Below are 18133 nucleotides of genomic sequence, written 5' to 3'. Positions count from 1 at the left end.
CTAAAAGCAGCCATGGTCTGAGCCAACGCCGATCGTGACTGAGGCAGCAGGGTGTCAGCTATAGTGCATAGCGGCTGCATTTTGACCTATTGGGCATGCTATTCCCTTATAAATCAGGTCAGTTTTAAGTCGTATTTAAGTCGTATTGGTGGTCACTAATGGGTTAATGGCCACAAGTAGCACATTTCAGACAAGGTATGCAAACAGATCTATAAGGACATAAGTCATCTATGAACCCACTCTATGCAAACACACAGCGCTGTTGGGGAGCTGTGGCTTGTGATAACTGCCCTTTAAAAGCACAGGTCTAGATTTACTAAGGCAGCAGCGTTTTTAGGCCTTTGTTTAAAAGCCTTTGCCACGGGGCATTTTAACTTGTAAAATCAGAAGGAAAAAAAAAAGAAATCAAACCTATGCATGGCGAAAATTTGCACCAATTTTTTTCTTAATCTCTGAAGGCAAATTTTTGTATCTGTTCTGAAAACCTGATAAATGCTAAAAAAGATTGCATGTTCGACTTCTGAATTTTGGATTGCAGTTAAAGCTAAAAAAAAGGCTTCATAAATGTAAGCCATGTAGTTTAGTTTATTAGTTTGCTATAGTGAACACTATTTCCACACATACATGTTCTCCAAGCACAAATTTGCATCCCTATTTATGTATATTTACTTAATGAAAGTATGTCGTAAGAGGAAATAGGCTCCTTGAAATAAAGCAAGAATGCCAAGAACATAGGAGCTGAGCAACTAAAACCAAAATTATAGAAGGACATTTCATTGCTGTTGTACAGATTAACATAATCTAGACTGATTTTCATTAACTAAAAAGAGACGTAGTGTCCTAGTGTCCAATTATAAATCTTTAGATTCAACAGCAGGCTGCTTTGGAGATTCTGAGTCCTGCCTATCCGCATGATGGGTGCACATCCTCTTTTCCTGCACATCATGTACACCCTGTGTATGAGAAGTTTCCTCTACCTCCGGTAGATGACTTTCTGGATTAAAGCTAGAGCTCATCTTCCTCTTCTCTACATTTCTCAATTCTTCTCCTTGGTTTCTCCTTTTTTTCACATGATGAAGATGTGATTTGGATTTTGTATGTGCTAAATATAAAACAAACCAAAAAAAAATTAAGCTAAAAGAAGTTAAAAAAAAATTGTAGGATTTATTGTTTGCCACCTACCTGCCCACTCACGATCACCAATGATAATTCGATCACAGAAATCGCACAGTCGACTAGTTCTCTTGCTTTCACTACTGTCAGAAACAAGGTCCATTGGCTTCATGTCTGGAAGCTGGTCCTACACGTAAAAAACAACAAAGTCAAACGAAAGTGTACATCCGGTTAGAATTACATTACATATAATGGCTATGCTCATGCATTTACTTTTAGATCTCATTTTGCCATCACTTAGTGTAATCTCAAGTTCTGCCCTCTGCTGGCACCTTCAGTCTCCTAGGCATCTGTCTATCACCAACAAAAACTTTGTTTTACAGCAAGAGACCGAGCTGACCACAGAAAACCATAGTTGCAGTTGGAGCCCAACACCCCACTGGTCAGCTGTTACAGCTCTGGCAGCTGGATGGAAACCACTACATAGCTTAAAACAGCACAGCTCCACCAAATGTTTGTGGTCATTGAGGAGTACAGCAACTCAGCACAGATTTGCCAATCTTCAGATTTCAGGAGTATCAATGACCAGACGAGCTTGATTTGGATCCTGACAAAATTGTGTTTGTCTCCTCATTGAAGCAACATGCACATCTGGCATGACGAAATGTACCTGTCTTTGGTGACGTCAGTGTAGTCGAGCATTCAGGAAACAGCCATCGTCTATGGCAAGTTTAACCGTAGGCAAAATGTTTCCGGAAATACTTACAGGATGGGACTTTTATATTATACAAAATTATACAGATGCTTCTCACAAAATTAGTATATCATCAAAAAGTTAATTTATTTCAGTTCTTCAACACAAAAAAGTGAAAGTCCTATATTCTATAGAGTCATTACAGACAGTGATCTATTGTAAGTGTTTATTTCTGTTAATGTTGATGATTATGGCTTACAGCCAATGAAAACCCAAAAGTCATTATCTCAGTATATTAGAACACCAGCTTGAAAAATTATTTGAAAATCCAAAATGTTGGCCTACTGAAATGTATGTTCAGTAAATGCACTCAATACTTGGTTTGGGCTCCTTTGGCATCAGTTACTGCATCAATGCGGCGTGGCATGGAGGTGATCAGCCTGTGGCACTACTGAGGTGTTATGGAAGTCCAGGTTGCTTTGATAGTAGCTTTCAGCTCGTCTGCATTGTTGGTTCTTCCTCTTGACAATACCCTATAGATTCTCTATGGGGTTAAGGTCAGGCAAGTTTGCTGGCCAATTAAGCACAGTGATACTGTTGCTTTTAAACCAGGAATTGGTACTTTTGACAGTGTGGACAGGTGCCGAGAATTAAATTTCCATCTCCAAAAAGCATGTCAGCAGAGGGAAGCATGAAGTGCTCTAAAATTTACTGGTAGACAGCTGCGCTGACTTTGGTCTTGATAAAACACAGTGGACCTACGCCAGCAGATGTGACATGGCTCCCCAAACCATCACTGATTATGGAAACTTCACACTAGACCTCAAGCAGCTTGGATTGTGTGCCTCTCCACTCTTCCTCCAGACTCTGGGACCTTGATTTCCAAATGATATGCAAAATTTACTTTCATCTGAAAACAACACCTTGGACCACTGAGCAACAGTCCAGTTCTTTTTCTCCTTTGCCCAGGTAAGACTCTTCTGGCGTTGTCTATTGGTCATGAGTGGCTTGACACAAGAAATGCAACACTTGTAGTCTATGTCCTGGATACGTCTGTGTGCGGTGGCTCTTGAAGCAATGACTCCAGCAACAGGCCACTCCTTGTGATTCTCCCCCATATTTTTGAATGGCCTTTTCTTAACAATCATTTCAAGGCTGCGGTTATCCCAGTTGCTTGTGCACCTTTTTCTACCACACTTTTTCCTTCCACTCAAGTTTCCATTAATATGCTTGGATACGGCACTCCGTGAACATACAGCTTCTTTAGGAATGACCTTTTGTGGCTTACCCTCCTTGTGGAGTGTGTCAATGACTGCCTTCTGGACATCTGTCCAGTCAGCAGTCTTCCCCATGATTGTGGAGCCTACTGAAACAGACTAAGGGACCTTTCTAAAAGCTTAGGAAGCCTTTGCAGGCATTTTTTGTTAATTATTCCAATTTACTGAGATAATGACTTTTGGGTTTTCATTGGCTGTAAGCCATAATCATCAACATTAACAGAAATAAACACTTGAAATAGATCACTCTGTTTGTAATGACTCATATATTACATAGAGTTTCACTTTTTGTATTGAAGAACAGAAAAAAAATAACTTTATGATATTCTAATTTTGTGAGAAGCACCTGTAAGTCTCAAAGGGTCATTGAGAATTTAGGCATTGACCACTTTCCTATAAATGAATTTAACCCCTTAACGTCCAATGACGGGGATAGCCCGACATGGCAGGAAGTAACTTCCCGCAGCATGATGGACTATCCCCGCCATGCCTTTGAACTACCACTGCGTTTAAACACACAGTGGTAGTTCAGTGCCGACAGCTGTCATAGACAGTTGAGAGACACAGCAAGGGGGGCAGGGACCCTTGCAGTCGGTCCCTGCACCCCAAGCGCTGTGATTGGTCAGTCAATCTGACCAACCAAACACAGCAGCGATCAGGCAGGAGAGGCTGAAATTTCAGCGTCTCCTGCCTGATCAGTGCAGGAGCTCAGCGCTGCAGTGGCTGAGCATCCTGCACTGACAGCTAGGAGCGCCGCCCCCGCCGCCCCTGGCTGTTAACCCCCTCACTGCTGCATTCGGGGGGGGGGGGCAGAGGTTGGGGGCTCCCTCTGCCTCAGGTAGGCGTCCCCGCGATGTAATCTCTGGTATTGTCAGCTCGTCCCGCAAAAATCAAGCCCACACATGACTCTGTCGGCCAGAATATGGAAAAATTATAACTATTACAACGTTTGATATATTTTTGTATGCTAATACTTATCCTTTCTATTCTATAATTTGTATATTTTATGTAACAAAATCAATAAAAAGCTGGTTTAAAAAAAAAAAAAAAAAGATAATTTTTGTGGAAAGAAATATGATTTTTTAATTTTCACAGCTCTGCGTTATAAACTTCTGTGAAGCACTTGGGGGTTCAAAGTGCTCACCACACATCTAGATAAGTTCCTTAGGGGGTCTAGTTTTCAAAATGGGGTCATTTGTGGGGGGTTTCCACTGTTTAGGTACATTAGGGGCTCTCCAAAGGCAACATGACACCCGCAGACCATTCCATCAATGTCTGCATTCCAAAACGTCACTAATTCCCTTCCGAGCCCTGACGTGTGTCCATACAGTAGTTTTCTCCCACATATGGGGTTGTCAGCGTACTCAGGACAAATTGGACAACAACTTTTGGGGTTCAATTTCTCCTGTTACCCTTGGGAAAATAAAAAAATGGTGACTAAAAGATCATGTTTGTGGAAAAAATACGAATTTTTTATTTTCACGCCTGGGCGTTATAAACTTCTGTGAAGCACTGGGGGGTTCAAAGTGCTCACCACACATCTAGATAAGTTCCTTAGGGGGTCTAGTTTCTAAAATGGTGTCATTTGTGGGGGGTTTCCACTGTTTTGGTACATCAGGGGTTTTCCAATCGCGACATGGTGTCTGATCTCAATTCCAGCCAAAAACGTCAAATGGCGCTACTTCCCTTCCAAGCTCTGCCATGCGCCCAAATAGTGGTTTACCCCCACATGTGGGGTATCAGCATACTCAGGACAAATTGCACAATAACTTTTAGGGTCCTGTTACCCTTGGGAAAATAAAAATTGGGGTGAAAAGATCATTTTTGTGGAAAAAATATGATTTTTTAATTGTACCGCTGTATGTTATAAACTTCTGTAAAGCCCTTGTGGGTTCAAAGTTCTCACCACATATCTAGATAAGTTCCTTGGGGGGGTCTAGTTTCCAAAATGGGGTCACTTGTAGGGGGTTTCCACTGTTTAGGTACATCAGGGACTCTCCAAACGTGACATGGCGTCTGATCTGAATTCCAGCCAATTTTGCATTGAAAAAGTCAAACGGCGCTCCTTCCATTCTGAGCTCTGCCATGCGCCGAAACAGTCGTTCCTCCCCACAAGTCAGGTATCAGTGTACTCAGGACAAATTGCACAATAACTTTTGCAGTCCAATTTCTCCTGTTACCCTTGGTAAAATAAAAAAAATTGAACCTGAAGTATTTTTTTTTTTGAAAAAAAGTTAGATGTTCATTTTTTTTAAATATTCAAAAAAATTCCTGTGACGCACCTAAAGGGTTAATAAACTTCTTGAATGTGGTTTTGAGCACCTTAAGGGGTGCAGTTTTTAGAATGGTGTCACTTTTGGGTATTTTCTATCATATAGACCCCTCAAAGTGGCTTCAAATGTGATGTGGTCCTAAAAATACAATGGTGTTGTAAAAATGAGAAATCGCTGGTCAACTTTTAACCCTTATAACTTCCTAACAAAAAAAAATTTTGGTTCCAAAATTGTGCTGATGTAAAGTAAACATGTGGGAAATGTTAGTTATCAAGTTTTTTGTGTGCCGTATCTCTGTGATTTAAGGGCATAAAAATTCAAAGTTGGAAAATTGCGAAATTTTCAAAACTTTTGCCAAGTTTCCATTTTTTTTCACAAATAAACGCAAGTTATTTGAATGAAATTTTACCACTAACATGAAGTACAATATGTCACGAGAAAACAATGTCAGAATCACCGGGATCCATGGAAGCGTTCCAGAGTTATGACCTCATAAAGGTACAGTGGTCAGAATTGTAAAAATTGGCCCGGTCATGAACGTGCAAACCACCCTTGGGTGTGAAGGGGTTAAGGCAAGGTTCAGACAAGAAAATGTAAGATCGTACTTTAACCAGAAAAAATAGCTGCTTTTTTTTTTTTTTACATGCGTATTGTGTTTTAATACCATCTATAAATCTATTTTTGTACAACTTGATGAGATCCATTTGGCATCCGTTTCTATATATCAACAATTAAAAATTTTGTACAAGACCAATACAGTCTTCTTAGTCCGTTTTGCATACAGACATCAGACGGACGTATAGTATAGTATAGTACATCCCTTTTCTTTAAGTCCAGATGGGTGGGTGTGCGTGCATGTGTGTGCATGGAGGAGGGGTGGGTGATGGTATAAGTAGCATGTACACTGTGCAGGCTTAATGGTGTAGCTGTGTCATATTGTAGTTATCGTATCCCTGCTTCATCCATTGTCAGCCCCACTGATACATATAGAAGCAGACATACAGCAGCATCCAAAATTCAACACAAAGAGTTGGAATTAAACAATAGGTAGTATTAGTAGGTACCATTGCATTATGTTAGGGGCAACAAACTTAAAATATAGGAAAAAGACAAATATGCAAACCTGTAACAAGCTGCTGACAATCTGTATAGCGGGTGACAGAACATTTTTGTCCCAAGCTAAAATATCAGTCACATCCAGTCCATACACACGTGGCACATTTGGTCCAGGCCCTACAAATAAAGTTAAACTTACTGTTAATTGCAAAGACAAATTTTACATCTCAAAGAAACAAGAGGAACTCAACAATGTTTCAAAGCTTTCATCAATAGATATTCAGCAAACGAATGTACAATTCAATGAGGCAGGAGGTGCATGAAGATGGCGAGGTCTGTCACGCATTGTGTAACACTTCCTGTAACCTGGTCAGAAGCTAGAAGAAGCGTTATACAAGGTGAAACGGCCTTCCCAATCTTTCTGCACCTCCTGACTCATTGAATTACTCATTAGTATACCGAATGTCTACCCAATAAATCATTGAAACATTGATGAGTGTCACTTCTTTCTGTGGAATGTTATATCTGCAGTCTTTAATTTGGAGTATGAGCAACACTCCTATTAACGAGGCCTGCCCTGTTATACAGAACTGGGAGCAAAAAGTGTGGGGGCTTTCTATTGGAAAAAATATTGAAATAGCTGATATTTATTAAAATAAACTAGAAAAATATCTACAGTATAAACACAGTGCTGTGCAAAATGTTTAGGCAGGTGTGGGGGGCAGGAGCAGGGTCGCCACTGCAGGAAGATGGTGGCAGTCTCCAGCAAAATGGCGCCGCGGGCGGCACATGCGCAGATTGAGATCTTGTCTCGCCATCGAGTCAAAATCCCATTCTGCGCATGCGCAGCCACTAGCGCCACAGTGCTGGAGACCATTGGAGGTTAATCTGAGCATGCGCTGCCCCTTGTGCCATTTTGCTGGAGAATGCCAGGATATGAATGTGCGCAAGTGACGCCCACAGCAAGGATTGGACAGGATGGGATGTTGGGAACTGTAGTTTGGCAACAGCTGCAGAGCCACACAGGTTGTCCAAAACTGCTGTCCCCATACAGGAGTGTTGCACAATCAGTTGTCTTCCAGCAGGTCTGCCCCATAACAGTATCAGCAGACATGTTATTAACTATTTTATCACATTTATTGCGTCAAATTTTTTTTTTTTACATTTTCCTCCTAAAAAAGAGGTTTGTTATTGCCCGAAAAATACAGAATTTACCGTATATACTTGCGTATAAGCCGAGATTTTCAGCCCAATTTTTTGGGCTGAAAGTCCCCCTCTTGGCTAATACGCGAGTCATATACCAGGGGAGTCGGGGTGTCAGAGATCATATTTAACCTCCCTGGCATGTCTCTGAACACCCCCTGCTTCTCCCACACCTTCCTCCAGTGGTCACGTGGTACCGCTCATTAACGTCATGAATATGCGCATATTCATGACTTTAATGAGCGGTACCACGTGACCGCTGAAGGAAGAGCTGTCGGAGACGCAAGGGCTGCAGACACCGCGCCAGGAGGAGGTAAGTATATGCGATATTCACCTGTCCTCGGTCCATCGCTGCACCCGCTCTGTCCTCCGGGTCCTCTGTCAGTGTCGTTCAGGCAGCAGAGGGCGCGATGACGTAGTTAGTGCGCGCCGTGCCCTCTGCTGCCTGAACGTCACTGACAGAGGACCCGGAGGACAGAGCAGGCGCAGCGATGGACCGGGGACAGGTGAATATCGCAGGTGCCGGGGCCCTGAGCCGCCTGTTCAGGACACCGGCACCTGGCCCCCAGCAACGAGAGGTGAGTATGTCATTTTTTTTTTTTATTTGCAGCAGCAGCAGCATATGGGGGCATAATGTATGAAGCATTTTATGGGGCAGCATATGGGGGCATAATCTATGGAGCATCTTATGAGGGCATAATCTATGGAGCATCTTATGGGGGCATAATCTATGGATCATCTTATGGGGCAGCATATGGGGCATAATCTATGGAGCATTTTATGGGGCCATAACCTTTATGAAGCAGCATATGGGGCATATTATTCTATGGAGCATCTTATGGGGCCATTATTAACCTTTGTTCAGCATTATATGGGGCGTATTTTGTATGGAGCACCTACTGGGGCCATCAAGAACTGTATGAAGCATTACATGGGGCTCCTGACTCAATATGGATATTCAAAAACATTTAACCTACTGATGCCTCAATTAATTTTACTTTTATTGGTATCTATTTTTATTTTTGAAATTTACAAGTAGCTGCTGCATTTTCCACTCTAGGCTTATACGCGAGTCAATAAGCTGCTTTCCCGTTTTTTTGTGGCAAAATTAGGGGGGGTTGGCTTATACATGAGTATATACAGTGTATATATATATATATATATATTTTTATATATATATATATATATATATATATATATATATATATATCTCCAGCCAGAATTGTCAATCAATTTTATTGCTCACTTTTGAGAAACTCACAATTGGATAAAAATTGTGTGATTTGTCATTTTCATGCCAGTCCTCGCAGGCTCCACCTAACTTTTGAAAAAAGGGGAGAGCTCAAGCGGGACAGGACATGGCCAAGCAGTCCCAAAAAATGAATAGTAACATATGCCACAAAAATGAGGAAAGTTGCCATCCCCTTACTGCTGTACATTTGTAGCGGTGGCACATGGCATTTGAAAGATGCGCCACACCGCTAAATGAATTTGATGCATCTTACTCCAACGCAGACTTCATCAACACTGGCATAGGAAACATAATGCGTTGACACAAAAGTCATTTATTTCTATTAAAACCATTCCACTGGAGGCAATATACCATTTACAAGGTGTTATTTTACCAAAGCCAAATCCGCTTGTACAGACACAACAAGCAAGCATTATATTCAATGTTTCTATTTCCGAACACAGCTAATAAGAGCCTTTTCTACATAGCAACACAGAAAATGTGCAGTAAATTGTGCCTTCTGTTATGAATATGGCAGGAACAGGACCTGCCTTCCATCTGCTCTTCTTTAAATATGAAACTTTGGAGGAGCACCTGCTCCATGCCTGCTTTGTGCCACAGCATGCGAACAGCAGCTGCTGACATTGGCTACAATCCAGAAGTGAAAGGGTGGGGGGAAACAAACTAAAAAGACAAGGGATATGAAGAAAAAAAAAAAAAAAATCACAGAAATAGTGCAGTAAAAAAAAGCTACTTAAATGGAAAGCATATATTCAGAGATCCTAAATATTGGTATCTGGGAATTAATTTATGCAGTTATTTGGATATACATTTTTCCAAGGCCAAAATATTGTAGGCACCTGTCACAGAACATACCTGATCATATCTGAGCCATGTAAGAAAGTTTATATAAAGATGCGGCATGTGCAACTTTTCATTCCAAAAACTCAAGAAATAAATCCTAAATTACTGATCATGCACATTAAAAGAAGCTGCTACCTGCAACAGTGCAAAAGTAAAGGTTCGATGAAGCTACATACGTTTCAAGAATCTGTTTTGCACCCACTTATTTTGTTTTTTGGCATATTTTTGGGTTCGCTGCTTCAAACCTTCGATACCTGTAAAATAAGTCGACTATTTTAGTTAGCAGTATCGGAACATATATTCATAAACTCGTAAACAGAAGGAAATGTCATGGAATCATAGAAATCACAGGATCTACAGACATGTTAATGATTTGCAAATAATGAAAAAAATGGAAGCATTTTCAAAACATTTTGATATGTTTAGTATTGAGTAGGAGTAGAGTTTCACTGCGGTGAACTCATCTCTGCACCGTGAGACTTGTGCTAGTGGTGATCTCACCTGAGAGAGGTCACCGCAATTCACTGGCCCGCAGTAACCTCGATGAGGTCACCGCTGCACAATGATGCTGCGCTCGCAGCATCTCATTCACCACGAATACACGGAAAGTGGGAAGAGCCGTGCAAAGCGCCAGGATTGGCGCAACTAATAGTTGTGCCTTTTCTGGGACTGCTGCGGGTTGCTATTTTTAGACTGGGGGAAGGGGGGAGGGGGGGAGACAATATCCATGTATCCATGGCCCCTTACAAGCCTTCAAATACAGCCCCCAGCTGTCTGCTTTAGCAATGCTGGTTGTCAAAAATGAGGGTGACCCCACGCCGTTTTTTTAAATTATTTATTAAAATAATTTAAATAAACAGCGTGGGGACCCCTCTATTCTTAATAACCATCCTTGCTAGCTCTGACAGCTGAGGTTTGCAGCCCCAGCTGTCAGTTTTGTTTGTTGGATTATAAAAAATACAGGAGAAAACATGCCTTTTTTATTATTTATTTAGAGAGCAGCTGCTGGCTGATGAATACTTCAAATCAGCCACTCCTGCTCTCGCTGTCATTAGCGGCAGCATGCATAGGCTGATGGGAGCAGTAGCCCGATCAGCCGACGCCAGTGACCGGAGATAAACATTTTACCACTGATCACATCTGCAGGATCACGCTGTCATTTCAAAGCGTGGGAACTGCGGCTCTCTGACCGGCGGTAATGATTTTACTGCCAATCAGAAGCAGTGTTTGCAGTGCTGTCATGCACATGACAGTGCGACAAACCCAAATAGTAACACGGACTTCCTGGTGATGTCCTTGTTTGGTGTCTGTGCCCGAACAGTATTGGTACAGGATGCCGAACTTTACTGTTTGGGTTCGCCCACCTCTAACTCTAAGTATGAGCGCCATGTGCAGAAATGCATGTACTTACATGCCTTGGCATGCCATCACTGAGGTTATTAATAGGAACCTTCTGCCATGCTGAATGCACTTCAATATGCAAATGTTCTGGCAGCTCCCTTTGCAATTGCCGATCCATGACGTCTCAGATGTGCTCGATGTTAGACAAGTCCAGAATCACCGCAGACCATGTTAGTACATTTAGGCCATGTAGGCTGCTCATAGTAATATGAGGAACATACAGGCCTTGTAACGTCATGGTGAAAAATCTGCTCCTAGGAAACTTTGGAGAAATGGCTGTTATCACTGGTTCCATGATCATCAATGTAAGGCTGAGCTGTTAGTATACCTGGAAATAAGACTAGAAGGTTTCAGCTACCACACAGATTGCCATTCAAGAACATAAAGACCATAAACCCAGGAGGAGGACTGGTGTAATTTTCCCTCATGAAAGACTCTTTATGACATTGCCCACTTGGTCTCCAGATGGAGACCGAAGGCTGGTATGGAGCAATGTAGGTCTGTCCTCTTCAGTGATAATATCTGCTTTTGTCTCGGACGCAATGATAGTAAGAGACTGATCTGTAGACAGTGTGGGCAATGCCACGAAGCAGCCTTCAAAAGGGAACATCACATTATTCCTACTTCTAGGATTATGGTGTGAGGTGCCAAGGGGAGAGGTACTAGAAAACAGGTATATTTCTCCCCGTTTCATTTCATATGTCTCCCTGTACTGATGATGAAGCCAGTTTATTTCACTGTAATCCAGCCCTGGTTTCCTTAGTGATCAGCATGGAAAGGAGTGGTAGTTCCCCTCCATTTATTCAATCCAGGTTTTGGTTTCCTGACTGGTCCAGCTGATATAATCAGGAGGAGCTGGGATCTCTCAGTCTATCTCGTCTGCTGAGCTGGGAGCTGACACAGTAAGATTACATGGACTTGTTTGCTGTTATATAGGTTTATTTTGTAGTTAGCCTGCTATTGTTAGTTAGTGGCCAGACGGCCTTAGATGTTTTATTTCATGTTTGGCATGTGTAACATTGAATAACAAGTGCGCACAATAAATATGCCGTGTCCATATTCATGTGGAACTTGCTAGTCTGCTGAGGTGACTTCATAGCCACACGCTTGCGCCAAAGCAAAGATCCCAGCTGAGCTGTCTATTCCCCACAAATGGTGGAGAATGCAGGCACTTGTGGCTGCTGGACTGTGACTGCAGAGAAAACGCTGTGTATGTCCTGGCTGAAAGCTTCTGCGCTTTTGAAGAGCCAAGAGTCCAGTAATATGGAGGAACTAGTGAAGCAGTTATTGCAAGCAAATGTGCAACAACAGCAGACTAATACTTGCTTCCAGAAGGCTCTGGAGCAGCAACATCAGATGCAGAAAGAGCAGATGGAGGCAATAAAACAGGCCTTGGTTCGGCAACCCCGAGATGAGGGAGACCGTTCACAAAGCGCTGCTAGTGCGCAGAAAGCTGTACAGAAGACTTTGCTTAAAATGACCGCAGACGATGATGTGGAAGCATACCTCACCGTGTTCGAACGTATTGCAGAACGTGAGCACTTACCGCTGGACAGATGGGCTGAGGTAGTTGCTCCATTTCTGAGCGGAGATCCACAAAAGGCCTATTACGATCTGAGTGGAGCGGATGATATGGACTATATCAAACTCAAAGGCGAAATCCTGGCAAGGCTGGGAGTAAACACGTATGTACGGGCACAGAGGGTGCATTTATGGACTTTTGTGGAGCATCAGCCAGCCCGCTCACAAATGCATGATCTCATCCATCTAGTAAAAAAATGGCTGCAACCAGAGGCTTTGACGTCCGCACAGATGGTGGAGCGTGTTGTTCTAGACAAGTACCTGCGGTCCTTACCCGCTAAGATCCAGAAGTGGGTTGGACAGGGTGACCCAACTACCGCTGACCAGTTGGTGAATATGGTCGAACGCTACAATGCTTCTGAAAGCCTACTCCAAGGGACGTTAGCACCCCACTGGCTCCCCAAGAAGTCGCTGGAGAGTCCTGCGAAACCTAAGTCGCTGGAGAGTCCTGCGAAACCTACTTCATCTTCAAAAGAAGAGAACGTCACAATGAAGGGTAGCAGACCTACAAAGGACTATGTAGGTGGTACGGGCTCACATCAAGCCAGCAGACCTCGTCTGGGATCTCCATCGAGGAGACAAGGGCCTATACAATGTTGGCGATGTCGCGGGCTTGGCCATGTAGCAGCTAACTGCCCAATGACTACAGAGCCAATGGACTGTAACGCTATGAGGCGTCTTTCGTTATATGTGCAGTCAGTCTTTGTGGCGGAGACCCTCACGGGAAATGAACAACACGTGTGCCACGTCGAGGTTGACGGTTATAGTGTGAATGCCGTCTTGGATTCCGGCAGTCAAGTAACTTTGGTACATGCCAGTTTGGTGGACTCTAGCGCCCTAACGAACTTAACCGTGGGCATTAGTGGCATCCATGGGGATACTAAGAACTGCCCCACTGCCTGGGTTACTCTTGCCACGCCAGTAGGGACCAAAAGACATCAGGCGGCAGTCTTAAAGTCTATGGGACACAGTGTAATCCTGGGGAGAGACTTTCCCTTATTTTGGGACTTATGGAACTTCAAAAGTGGCATGAACCCTCTAGTTGAAGACGGTACTCCGGAGCTAGCCCCTGAACCATTGCAGCAAGACGACGGAGAACCCATCTCAGAGGAAGTACTAGAATCTGCGGACTCTCCTCTGGCTGTGTATGCAGGCGAGCCAGACCAGCTAGAGGATGTTTTAGAAATGCCTGATCTTGAGGTGGCCCGTGGTAAGTTCGGGACCGCTCAGCACCAGGATCCTACTCTAGCAAGGGTGTGGGAAAACATAAAGGTCTCCGAGGGAAGACCATTGTACCCAGGGGCTCAAAACGAGTTCCCACATGTGGCGGTGCAGCAGGATATGTTGTATCACATAGACAAGGTGCGAGGGGTGGTGGTAGAACAACTAGTGGTACCTAAGTCCTTTCGCCAGGTAGTTTTGGAGTTGGCACATAAACATCCCTTGGGAGGACACCTGGCGGTAGAAAAGACAAAACACCGTATTCTGCAACATTTCTTTTGGCCGGGTCTAGTGGGAAACGTGACCCAGTACTGTCGGTCATGTCCTACGTGTCAATTGACCGCACCTATGTCACATTTTAGAAGCCCCTTAGTGCCCTTACCAATAACAGAGGTGCCCTTGGAGAGGATAGCAATGGATATAGTCGGTCCATTAGTTAAATCTGCCGGGGGTCATCAGTACATTTTGGTAGTATTGGATTACGCCACCCGTTATCCCGAAGCAGTGCCCTTGCGGAATGTCAATGCGAAATCAATTTCAAAGGAGCTGGTTAATATGTTTTCCCGCACCGCCATTCCGAAAGAGATACTTACGGATCAAGGGACCCCCTTTATGTCTCGTATACTTAAGGATTTATGTAAACTACTAAAAATCTCCCATTTGCGTACCTCAGTATATCACCCTCAGACTAACGGTTTGGTGGAGCGCTTTAACAAAACCTTAAAGGGAATGTTGAAAAGGGTGGTGGATAAGGACGGGAGAGATTGGGATGCCCTACTACCATACTTCCTGTTCGCTATACGTGAGGTACCCCAATCCTCCACAGGCTTTTCACCTTTTGAGTTGGTTTATGGGCGGTGTCCTAGAGGCCTGTTAGATATTGCCAAGGAGACTTGGGAACAAGAGGTGACTCCTTATCGCAGTGTAATTGAACACATAACACTTATGCAGGACCGAATTGCAGCAGTTATGCCAATAGTTAAAGAGTGTTTAGAGCGCGCACAACATGCCCAAAGCACGGTATACAACCGAGCGGCAAAAACACGAGTCTTTCAACCCGGAAACAGGGTGTTGGTATTGGTGCCTACCGTAGAAAATAAATCTCTTGCGAAATGGCACGGACCATACGAAGTGCTGGAACGAATAGGTGAAGTAAATTATAAGATACACCAACCAGACAAGAGAAAGCCCGAAGAAATATACCACATAAACTTGCTTAAGGCCTGGCGGGACAGGGAGAGTCTGGTGGCAGGAGCTGCCCTTGAGGATGGGCCTCGAGGGGCACCACCTTCTAAGGTAAAGGACCCCCAGGTAGCTCCGCCAGAAGTGGGTATTGCAGACACGCTATCCGAAAGCCAAAAACGAGAGACCAGGGAGTTGATACAGAGGAACGCATATATTTTCTCGGAACTTCCTGGCCGGACTCACCTAATTAAACATGACATTGTTACTGATCCACAGACGCGGGTACGGCTAAAACCATATTGAATTCCGGAGGCTCGGAGACAAGCCATTGCCCAGGAAGTGAAGATGATGTTGGAGCTCGGGGTCATTGAGGAGTCCCGGAGTGATTGGGCTAGCCCTATCGTACTGGTGCCCAAACCCGATGGGACTATCCGATTTTGTAACGATTTTCGGAAAGTAAATGAAGTATCGAAATTCGATGCCAAGAGTCGATGAACTGATAGAGAGACTGGGTTCGGCCAGGTACATATCCACTATTGACTTAACAAAAGGTTATTGGCAGATTCCCCTCACGGAATCAGCCAAAGAGAAAACTGCCTTTGTTACGCCCCAGGGATTATTCCAGTACCGAGATATGCCATTTGGGTTGCATGGTGCCGCAGCCACCTTCCAACGTCTAATGGATATTGTCCTAAAACCCCATGGCCAGTATGCATCCGCGTACTTGGACGACATCATTATCTTTAGCGATGACTGGGACACGCATTTGTCAAAAGTACAAGCCGTCTTAGACTCCCTAAAAACAGCTGGGTTGACTGCCAATCCCAAGAAATGTACGTTGGGATTGGAAGAGGCTCGCTATCTGGGATATAGCATAGGGAGAGGCGTCGTGAAGCCTCAAGCCAATAAAGTGGACGCTATTCAAAATTGGCCACGACCGGTAACCAAAAAACAGGTTGTAGCTTTTTTAGGGATCGTTGGTTATTATAGGCGGTTCATCAAACACTTTGCGACCATCGCAGCTCCTCTCACAGATCTTACTAAGGGGTCGAAATCTGTCACAATAAAGTGGAACGCAGAAGCAGAGGAGGCCTTTCAGCGATTGAAAACAGTCCTCTGTGACCAACCAGTGTTGGTTGCACCAGACTTTAAACGGGAGTTTATTGTCCAAACGGACGCCTCTGGGGTGGGCCTCGGCGCGGTTTTGTCTCAAGAAGTAAATGGCGAGGAACACCCAGTGGCCTATCTAAGCAGAAAGCTTACGAGAGCAGAAAAGAACTACAGTGTAGTTGAGCGGGAAGCCCTGGCTGTGAAATGGGCCCTGTGCACCTTGCGCTATTATTTACTAGGTCGCCAGTTTAGACTAGTGACGGACCATTCGCCCCTAACGTGGATGTCCCGGGCAAAAGGCGGCAATGCGCGAGTGACACGCTGGTTCTTAGCATTACAAGGGTTTAAATTTTCCGTTGAGCACAGGGCGGGCACAGCGCACAGAAATGCAGATGCGTTGTCTAGAACGCACTGCTTGGTGACTCGTCGTGTCCGACCCCACGGGCTCGAACAGAGGAGGGGGGTGTGTGAGGTGCCAAGGGGAGAGGTACTAGAAAACAGGTATATTTCTCCCCGTTTCATTTCATATGTCTCCCTGTACTGATGATGAAGCCAGTTTATTTCACTGTAATCCAGCCCTGGTTTCCTTAGTGATCAGCATGGAAAGGACTGGTAGTTCCCCTCCATTTATTCAATCCAGGTTTTGGTTTCCTGACTGGTCCAGCTGATATAATCAGGAGGAGCTCGGATCTCTCAGTCTATCTCGTCTGCTGAGCTGGGAGCTGACACAGTAAGATTACATGGACTTGTTTGCTGTTATATAGGTTTATTTTGTAGTTAGCCTGCTATTGTTATTTAGTGGCCAGACCGCCTTAGATGTTTTATTTAATGTTTGGCATGTGTAACATTGAATAACAAGTGTGCACAATAAATATGCCGTGTCCATATTCATGTGGAACTTGCTAGTCTGCTGAAGTGACTTCATAGCCACACGCTTGCGCCAAAGCAAAGATCCCAGCTGAGCTGTCTATTCCCCACAGGTGGAATAATGTACGTTGGGTGGACCCCTTTGGTCTTCATTCCAGGTACACTAACATCTTAGCGATACACTGATATTTTTGGTAGAAACACAACCATTTCTCCAAAGTGTTCAAAGAGCCGTTTTTCAACACAACAATGCCAGGCCAATCGTATTACTGCATGCCCTAAACATGCTACGATGGTCTGCAGTGTCATCAAACTTTTATACCATTGAGCACATTTAAGATGTCATTGGTTGTCAATTGCAAAAATAGGTGCCAGCAGCAGATCTTGGTGATTTGCATGCCCAACTGCATACTCTATACTTAATAAATCCGAGATGTTTTGAAAATTTTATTTCCATTTTTTATAATTTACAAATCAATAACCTGTCTTATCGATACTGTGATTTTCATAATACCACGACTTTTCCTTCTTGATATTGCAATGTCACTTTTGAAGCATGTATCATCTTATTACCATGTGCTAGAATTTGGCCATGAACTACAATATAAAGAAACAATCTGCTTTGAAAGCCAGTAGAAACAGGAGGGCGGCGCTTGCGCAGAGTGAGAGCATCGCTTGCAGATACTTGCTACTGCGCATGGGCCACCGGCACCATATAGGTGGAGCAAGAAAGGAAAGAAAAAAAAAAAATTAGCGATTGATGCTACTGTGCAGGCATCATTTTGCCGGAGTAAATTTTTTTTAGTAAAGATATCACAATATTAATTGTGCAAGTGCAGTATTTAACCCCTTAGCGACAGAGCCAGTTTGCAGCTTAATTACCAGGCCAATTTTTGCAATTCTGACCACTGTCCCTTTATGAGGTTATAACTCTGGAACGCTTTAATGGATCCCGCTGATTCTAAGATTGTTTTTTCGTGACATATTGTACTTCATGTTAGTGGTAAAATTTCTTCGATAAGTCTTGTGTTTATTTATGAAAAAAATGGAAATATGG

At 43.6% G+C, this 18133-nt stretch overlaps 1 protein-coding gene across 1 annotated transcript in view; it reads right to left on the bottom strand.

Annotated features, from left to right (window-relative positions):
- Positions 1–565: 565 nt before the first annotated feature.
- Positions 566–18133, bottom strand: part of TRIT1 (tRNA isopentenyltransferase 1) — a 44252-nt gene continuing 26684 nt past the window's right edge. Inside the window, exons 8-11 of the mRNA XM_073572945.1 lie at positions 9888–9965; positions 6481–6590; positions 1183–1300; positions 566–1102 (exon numbers count right to left, since the gene is read on the bottom strand). Of these exons, the coding sequence (XP_073429046.1) occupies positions 852–1102; positions 1183–1300; positions 6481–6590; positions 9888–9965 (557 nt within the window). The 3' untranslated portion in view covers positions 566–851. The remainder of the gene's footprint in view (positions 1103–1182; positions 1301–6480; positions 6591–9887; positions 9966–18133) is intronic.

The sequence above is a fragment of the Dendrobates tinctorius genome, unplaced genomic scaffold, assembly GCF_039654945.1.
Source record: "Dendrobates tinctorius isolate UK_male_01 unplaced genomic scaffold, ASM3965494v1 ptg000007l, whole genome shotgun sequence".
Lineage (NCBI taxonomy): Eukaryota > Metazoa > Chordata > Amphibia > Anura > Dendrobatidae > Dendrobates > Dendrobates tinctorius.
The sequence above is the reverse complement of the archived record's forward strand: the minus strand, read 5'-3'. Positions and strand labels throughout refer to the sequence as shown.